The sequence below is a fragment of the Chondrus crispus genome, genomic scaffold (genome assembly GCF_000350225.1).
Source record: "Chondrus crispus Stackhouse genomic scaffold, scaffold_25, whole genome shotgun sequence".
Lineage (NCBI taxonomy): Eukaryota > Rhodophyta > Florideophyceae > Gigartinales > Gigartinaceae > Chondrus > Chondrus crispus.
The window spans coordinates 507,588-516,064 of NW_005179151.1; the positions used below are offsets into that span (position 1 = coordinate 507,588).

At 47.9% G+C, this 8,477-nt stretch overlaps 2 protein-coding genes across 2 annotated transcripts; one reads left to right on the forward strand and one right to left on the reverse strand.

Moving 5' to 3' along the window:
- Positions 1 to 2,226: 2,226 nt before the first annotated feature.
- Positions 2,227 to 3,342, forward strand: CHC_T00004821001 (hypothetical protein). Its single transcript, XM_005716537.1, has one exon. The coding sequence runs from the start codon at positions 2,227 to 2,229 to the stop codon at positions 3,340 to 3,342; it is 1,116 nt and encodes a 371-aa protein (XP_005716594.1).
- A 3,255-nt stretch (positions 3,343 to 6,597) lies between these two features.
- Positions 6,598 to 6,789, reverse strand: CHC_T00004822001 (hypothetical protein). Its single transcript, XM_005716538.1, has one exon. The coding sequence runs from the start codon at positions 6,787 to 6,789 to the stop codon at positions 6,598 to 6,600; it is 192 nt and encodes a 63-aa protein (XP_005716595.1).
- Positions 6,790 to 8,477: the final 1,688 nt, after the last annotated feature.

An 8,477-nucleotide genomic window follows, 5' to 3' on the forward strand; every position in this document is an offset into this window, starting at 1 on the left:
GGGCAGCTCGCCCCCTCACACCGGAAAAAAAGACACACTCTCGAACACACTCTCGATCACGTTTATTGCTCACCTCGTTCAGCGGAGGGGACTGAGGAAGAGCAAAGTCCAGTAAAGTTACCCTTGGGTACAGTAGTGTCGTCCATGTGATGCAGCCTCAAGATCGAGGCGGAAGGCGATACAGTCAGTGACCAAACCTTTTTTTTCTGCAATTTGGGAATATGATAAAATTTGTGTGTGACCACTTGCTCGAAACTCCCCGAAAAACCTGCCCTAATTACATCGTCGACGTCGCTTTTCTCGCCTTTCTTGATCCCTCTCCTTTGATTTGAAGTGTTTCGTTTCTCAAAGCGACGACAACCCCCCCCCACATGATGCAATCGATCATTCGTCGTGTCTGCAACTGTCCATCCGAAATTTAAGGAGATCTGCTTCGTAATGAATAATGTGGAGAGGGTATCAGCCGACCCTCACATTCTTGGCAATGGGACTGTTACTCCGTGCTTTGCCTGTAGTCTTTGTCACCCACAGAAACCGACAAGGGCAGTTACACTAACAAATGCCAAGTTAGAGACATACGCAAGCGTTGATACAGGGGGCATTCTAATCCCGTTTGCCAGGCTCAAACGGACCGGAAACCGGACTATTTCGCTTTGCACTCCTTGTCGTGACAAGCGTTGGGGTTGTAATGTCATTTCGTATGACAGAAAGTACGGGAAAAACAATGCTGCCCGCGCATTACGTGCATGGCAGACGAGGTGTGCTCCAGATCGGGAAAGGTCAAAAAGAAAAGTATGTCATATATGCTCATCAATAAGGAACGGATCGACTGTGGATGAAGATGTTGTTAGAACCCCGAGCTGTGACTGGACATTATACAACATTATCTCCAGAGAAGACTCCTTACTAAATGACGTGTTTATGATGGAGTTTCAAAGACGCACAAGTTGTGACTTTGAGACCGTGCGGGAATTGGTCGAAGACCCGTCCAAATATTATCTTTGTTACATCCACATCAACCATAGCCGCTATTCTCAAGAGGCTGCGTTCAGAGAAATATCGGAACAGCGATGCACGACAAAAGCACACTGCATTTTCTGGAAAAACGGATGCACACACAAGGACGAGGGAAGAAAGGGTAGACTTTGGCGTATACCTATACATGAAATGGACAATTTTGACACGTTGGAGTCTTTTGCTCAGCTGGAAGAGACTGTATGCTCCCACTCGGCGGCTCAGTTTCATGCACGTGATGTCATGGGAAAGTACTGCTGCAGGAGTTGTCTTTACATTATCAATGAAGGCAAAGATTGTAACGCTCCGTTACTTGCACCAAAATCGTTGAGGCTACCAGTTGATCAAACACTTGTCTGACTTGTAATGTTTTCTCTGGAGAGACCCAGCGTTGCCAAACAGTCTATTATTTTTACTGATTCGGACAGGAATGGAATTGGTCTTATTGGGAGAACAATGAGGTCATCTTGCATTTTATCGATAGGCAACTCAGAACACAGCGTCCGAATGCTGCCGTTCCAGGAGGTTGTGCGTGTGCGCAAGTGTCTTCGTGAACCGCCATTATGTACCACTGTGTTGCAGCCACCAAACATTGATGACAGGACATTGCAAAAACGAATTGAGCCAGTGCTCGCTCAGAAAGGAATCATTCTGAAGAAAATGAGCTATCGACTCCGTTGCTACATCCACGTAAGTCAGGTTGACAAGTTCCTGTCAGATATTGCTACATCACGCAGCAAAAAACTGATAAATAATGCACGCCCGAGCATGGATGAAATGCGGTCCCATTACGACGCAGTAGCTCGGCATTTTGAGGAGCACAAGGGCCGTTTTTGGGCTGGTTCGTGGTCTTTGACTGAAGAAGTGGCCTCTATACCAAGCCCTTTATGGCAGGACGTGATGCTTACAATGGCTTCAGACAGTAGACTGCGAGCATGGAAAGTATGCGCAAGAGTTTTGGGAACGCAGATGTATGAAATGTTTCCCCTTTCAAATTCTCCGGATTGTTTGACTCATCCATCCATTGAAGAGGAACTGCATAATGGCACTCAACATTCCCGCGCTGATTTATTGCTTTGCGTGAGAGCTCTGAAGGTCATCGAACAAACTGTCCTTTCCAGAACAAAGAGCATTTCCGGTCCCCTGACTATAACGATCTCCGTTAGTGGTATATGTGAAGTGACTCCCTCTTTTATAAGCGTTCTAAATGCCATGGGCGTGTTTCTTTCTTACACAAGTACAGAAAGATACCGTCAGAAGTTAATTGCCGAAAGGGAGCGCTGCGGTCCTTGGCAGCACACTAAATTCGATGAAGTGATAATGCCGGTACTTCAATTCGACAATTGGGACATAAAGCCATTGCACGCCGTCAAGGTTGATGGGAACTCTATGCCAAAGGTGAATGGGTCGCTACTACAGAGAGTGGTTCCAGGACAGAAAAGAAGACGGGAGAATATCGCCGAACACAGCACGAAACGCCCCCGACTGGATTCTTGGAAGAGTGTGCGTGGGCTGGGATGTCGTGATGCCTTCATTAATAGATTCTCTAGCGTAGAGAACACTATGCTTGTAAAGCAGTTCTCCGACATCGCATTTGGTCTCACCGCTCTGTTCAGGGGTCAATTGGTGGGCCGGAAAGAATCAAACAACAGCGAATATAACAGTCAGACAATTGCGGACATGACCTTCGGTGTGCATGGTGCTCCTTTGAATTTTCGCACCCTACTCCTTTCTGCTTTTAAACCACACGGAGGGAAAGACCCCTCGGATGAGTCTCTGTACGATGAACAGGTTGTTTATGTCGAAATCAGTCGTGACAGCGCAGCTGATATTATTACTGTGCGCAGATTCATTAACCTTGTTAAGGAGCAAATTCGTCCAGGACACCCTGGTCGTCCTAGATACGTTGTTCTGGCAGGTGATCAGCCCTCTTACAAAATGTTCTGCAATTTGTGGCTGGACTCCTGGCGGGAAAGCCGACAGGGAGGTGAGGGCGTGGGGGGTGCAGCTCATACATCTTCGAACTGCAACCTGCCGCTCCATGAATGGTTCATTCCCTTTTCTGGTTTCTTTCACGCAGAAAAACAGATTATGTATTCGTTGAGCAAGGAGATGGTGGACGGTCTCGGTCTGGAAGAGTTAGCGGCGTGCGCGGGACTATCGCCATCTCATGTGTCCAATATTCTAACTCATTCCCATGCACGAAACAACAGAGCCGTACTATTCAATCTGGCTTGTGCGATCATTATTCGTCTCATCGATATGGCAGTGGCAGAGGATGCGTCTGTGCGAGAAAAGGTTATCAATTTGCACAGCATATCTTCCTAAAAGCGGGTAAGTGTCGATGGATCGCAGGTTGTTAGAAATCCGTCTCGCACAATGCTTCCTGTAGGTGAGGCAAATCTGACAGGTACCCTGTACTCAGCAACTAGTGATTTAGTTACTGGGGAGGTCATCTCAGTTGGAAACATTCTGCGAGAACATGCACAGAAGACCTTCAAGGGAAGGCCCAATGGTGAGCATTTCGTGCACACTGTGTTGTTCGCCTGCTTACTGCCCACTGTAGGGTTCCATGTGCTCTCTCGAACTGGTCATACGAACTTCACGGATGCATTTTGGTTCAATCACAATGCTCTCCTACATTCAACAACACATCTTAAGTACCGGGAGGTGTCTCTATTTTACGCTTTCTTCAGGGGAATTATACCGTCTGCTGTAGAGCAGGAACTTTATTATACGAAGCCTGGTCGCATGGTATTGAAGTTGTTGAGCTTCACTGGTCGCGGGAAGGAAGCACTTGACATGTGGGGGTATTCGTATGTTCATTTGGACGAGCTTCTGGAGATGCTAATTGTAAGGCATCTGAAGAGTCTCAGCGTTAACCTACTAGGACATTTAGAGAATTCTGCTGGCTGGTTGATGCAGGTATCTATGTTCAGGGCACTCGGGCGATACATGACCGGGGCATCGAGGGCTTACGGGCGGAGACGGGAGGCAGACGGTGTAGGAGAGTTGCCAGGACCTTTGGCAGCTTTCGACAGAAACGCATGCCAGTGGCGAACAGTATCTCGCATGTTACACGTTATGTGAGAGGTAGGTTTTCTAAATTTGGAACATCGAGGTGGGGAGTGGCTGACTAATGTGTTCAGCTTTTCTCCAAAACGCATGAATAATCCTATGGACCAGCAAGGCATACTGGACAATGCGAGTACTGGAGAGACAACCGCCAAACTTCATGCCTCCGTCATCTTTCCTGACGTATTCGGGCCTCTCACTGAAGATGAGAGGAAGAAGTATTTCGGGGGGAAAAAGTTTAAGCGATGGACGAGATGCCGGGCCGTGCTGAGACCAGCACAATCAATGCGTAAAAAGGAGGTATTATTGAATTTGCAGATCATGTAGAGCGTAATACGCAGGTGATAACGCAAAGCTCGAACACTCCGAAGCGGGCCACATCAAAAGAGGCCATGTCCAAGTTACTGGCTGAACGCAGACGCAAACTTGAGAGGAAGAAAGAAGCATTTTATGAAGAGGAAAGATGGGCAATATCAGAGGGAAATGTGGATTATTTACGCGAAGTCACAAGCAGAAGAGACGTTTTTCATGGTGAGAGGTATCTGATATCCCCATTTGCGGATTGTCTCCTGGATCACAACGGGAATCTTAACCATGGCGCAAAGGCAAATTTTTTGAGGTACACAGTCCGCGGGAATAGAGAAATTGTCTATCCATTGAACAATGTCAGCAAAAGACTGGAGAACGCATCCAATAACGGACATATTGTTTCGCAGACACTGCATGGGGCCAGTATTCCTGCTTCTTTGACTGTGCAGGTGGATGTCATGAACGCACTACATTATAGGGGAGACACAGGGGTACGCGGGACGTCTTTGCAGGACATCGTTACCGGGAAGATGAAAGCAATTCTGCGTCCGTGGGTTACAGGGCAGAGCGGGAATTGCATCAGGCAGTTGCACTTGCACATTGACGACCCCACGCTCGTAATTCCGCATAAAAAAGCAGAACAGAACCGACGGGATGCCGGCAGACAGAGGAAGCAGGAAGATGGGGACATTTTGGACCGGAACCGGCAACTTGTACGCTTAGAATTTCAGGATGAGCTCAATGTGCCGTGGTCATATTTGCTCAATGACAGGGAATACAAAGACGAATTGGGCTCCCTTCATTTGTTTTGCGGAGCCGTTGCAGCCTTCGAGTTGTTCGAACGGAGAGCTCATAATTGCAGTGTCTTTCTACATGGAGGCTCATTTCTCATTCCGACGTCATTTACGCAACGGAAGCCGTGCAAATTCCAACCAGAAAGGGTAGCGATGAATGACCGGGATGACGTTGGTACGGGACGAGTGATATTGCAGCTCGCACGGGAGGGGTTTCTGGATGGCGAGGTGGGTGACATGTTTGCGGTCCCCCGCTCACGATGCCTTGTTTTCCAAACAAGGGGACCAGCTTATGTCGGAAACGTCGACATCCGACATGGTGAATCTGAGACTAGATTTGTTGCAACAATGAATGAATATATATCTCCCTCAATCTCCAGCGTAATTGGGAGTACGACGTCAAGAAGTGATAGAGGCAGCTCCTCTCTCAGTCAGCAGAGAAGCGTTGAATTATGCTGTCAATCAGTCATTCTTTCCAACGACACTGATGTATTTCTCATTCTGCTTTCCAATCCTGACATGTTCGGAAAAGGTTTGGTTCAAATACTATCTGATACAGTGCATGAGGTAGATGCAGCTGTACGTTGACTGTGCTTCCTTGGCACATCCGGAAAAGTGCGGCAATATTGTACAGTTTAGCTGGATGCGACTTTTCCCCCTCATTCTACGGTATGACACACAACCTTTTCTGGGAAGCCTTCGTTCCATTCCTGCAACATGGCGGCTCCCTTGCTTCTCCTTGGGAAGGTAATGTGGACAATGTCGATAATTTAATTTGCTTCCTATATCTTCTGAAGAGGGGAAAGCGGATGTTTTGCACAGAGGAAGAACTAAAGCAAACTATGAGAGCAATCGTAGAGGGAGGTGAACAGGATGCACGTAAACTGGCTGATGTTAGGCGGCAGTTCTTCATTTCAAGCAGTCCAGCGGGAACATGGGGATGGAGAGTGGATGTGAGAAACTTTATTGCCGACTGTGCTGCTTATGCTAACGAGCTGCCACCACATCCAACACATTTAAAACTTCATGCCAGGAGAGCTAAATTTATTGCAATGAAGTACTGGGGGCGAGCGAGCGAACGGGACATATCTCCGTCCGTGGTAGGAGGATGTGGGATAGGGAATGGATATGATATGGATGGGTCTATTGCGCTTGAAGAGGAGCAAGCTTTGAAGGATGTTGTGGTCAATATGAAAAACGTCATGACTTGTTGCAGTTGCAAAGGCAATTGCTTGTCTCGCAGATGCTCGTGCTTCAGAAAAAAGGAGCGTTGTATTGGATGCAGGTGCAGCGAAGATCTATGCAAGAACCGTAGGAATGGATGTGAATCAGGTCAGAATGCGAGAGTAGTTCAGGAGAGTGGACAAGAAAACCCAATTGCGACAAACCCCACTGTACGAATCATTCAAATTGAGGAGGATGCGGAGAGTGAATTGCAGTCGGATGTTAGCCTGTTGGATGCCCGGCAATCCTCCGCTGGAAGCATGGAGCTCGTACAAGACGACGTGGGAGCACTAATACGATAAGCGACGAAGCTCCCACAAGGATATGCTTGCGGGATAGGATGGCGGTAGATAATGGAATGTGTTTTGTTCATCGGCTAACAATAATGAAAAATGTGCATGCAGTTGAGTAGGATTATCACGACACCTGCCATGTTTGGCAGAAAAAATCTGATTGTGTTCGCGATACTCCGAGATTCCGTTTTTAAACCACACAACGCAAAGGGGAGGCCCTTCCGCACATAATCCACCACTCATGCGGCAGTTTAGACTTTTCTAACGAATAAATGACGAACTACACCTCTTCGTCGAGGGCATTTTCATCAGGGAGATGTCCGCGACATCTGACATGGAAACAGTATGAGCACTCGATGAGCCTAAAATTCAGTTATGTTTTTGATAATCAGGAGTATGGGTCTTTGATACCATACTGCACGATTTGCAGATAATTATTTCACAAATAGGAACAGATCACTCACTGGATAGGCTAAAGCAGGAGGCGGGATTAAATGAGGGGGGTTTACGGGATTGGGATTAAAATGGGTATGAAGGTATGATACTGTAGATGGGACGGCGGGTGGCAGTTGAGTCACAGTACATGTCGTGGGGGTATTTTGATATAGATTTATGAAATGAATGCTTGTCTACCGGCTGACGGGGACATACGCGCCGTGACAGCGGTGACATTCACAGGTTTTGGGGAAAACCGTAATGTTACTGAAAAGGGCTTGGCGGGGGTTCAGTGCAGTGCAAAAATTGCAGATGTCCGCACTACTGCCGAAAATGTCTGCACCATAGTGCAGACAATAATCAAGCCAACAATTGTACTGTAATTACAATGGCTGACAGTCGCTGTAGCAGCCGATAGACAAGCATATTGTCGCCTCGATCCCATCGTGCAGACACGCTGTGCGTCGTGCGATATGAGGCCCTCGGCAAGCCTCGGTGCTCATATCTGCACTCGGCGCGCGTCTGCACTCGAATCGAGGCGACAACCCCTACGTGCGTGTCGTGCCGCCCGAGCCGCATGGCGTTTTGCGTGGACCAATACACTGCAGAGTTTTTACTCTGCATTGATAAACTTTACTGTCTATTACAGTGTCACGGAACAGCAATGCTGATGATCTCATGTCGACGTTACAGTGCTGTAGGTCCTTAATTTATTGAATAAAAAGTTTGTCAATGGTTATGCTCTAAGAGCAGTCCCCACCTGTGCACTACCCTGAACGGCACAAGATACACTTCGAAGGGTAAGTCCCCACCTGTGCACTACCCTTCGAAGTGTTCTCTTGTGCACTACAGGGTAGTGCACAGGTGGGGACATACCCTTCGAAGGGTACTGTACACGTACAGTGAAGCTTCAAGACTGCCGTGAATTACCGACCGACAATACCTAAAGCAGCACGACCGGAACTGCTTGTAGCCATGCAAAAACAACCTTGCTGCAACTCTGCAACTTTCTCCCGCTGCCAATCGCAATCGCGATTCGCGCCCCCGGTGATGAAATATCAAGAAGGCCATGTTTGCATCCCACGCCGCCCCCCCCCCCCCCCCCCCCCTTCCCCACTCCCACCCGAATCACCCGCCCCACCCAAAATCACTCGTCCCACTCGTCATATTTAAATCACCTGGAGCAATGTAGTTCCTTCCTTCTTTTCAGTCTTCAGTCGGTCATCTTCATCGTCCTCGATACATCTGGTCCAACCTCAACCGATAACCAGCACGATCCACTGACTGAACATCGCCTTTGTTTGCCATGTTCGACTGCACGAACCCGACGTCC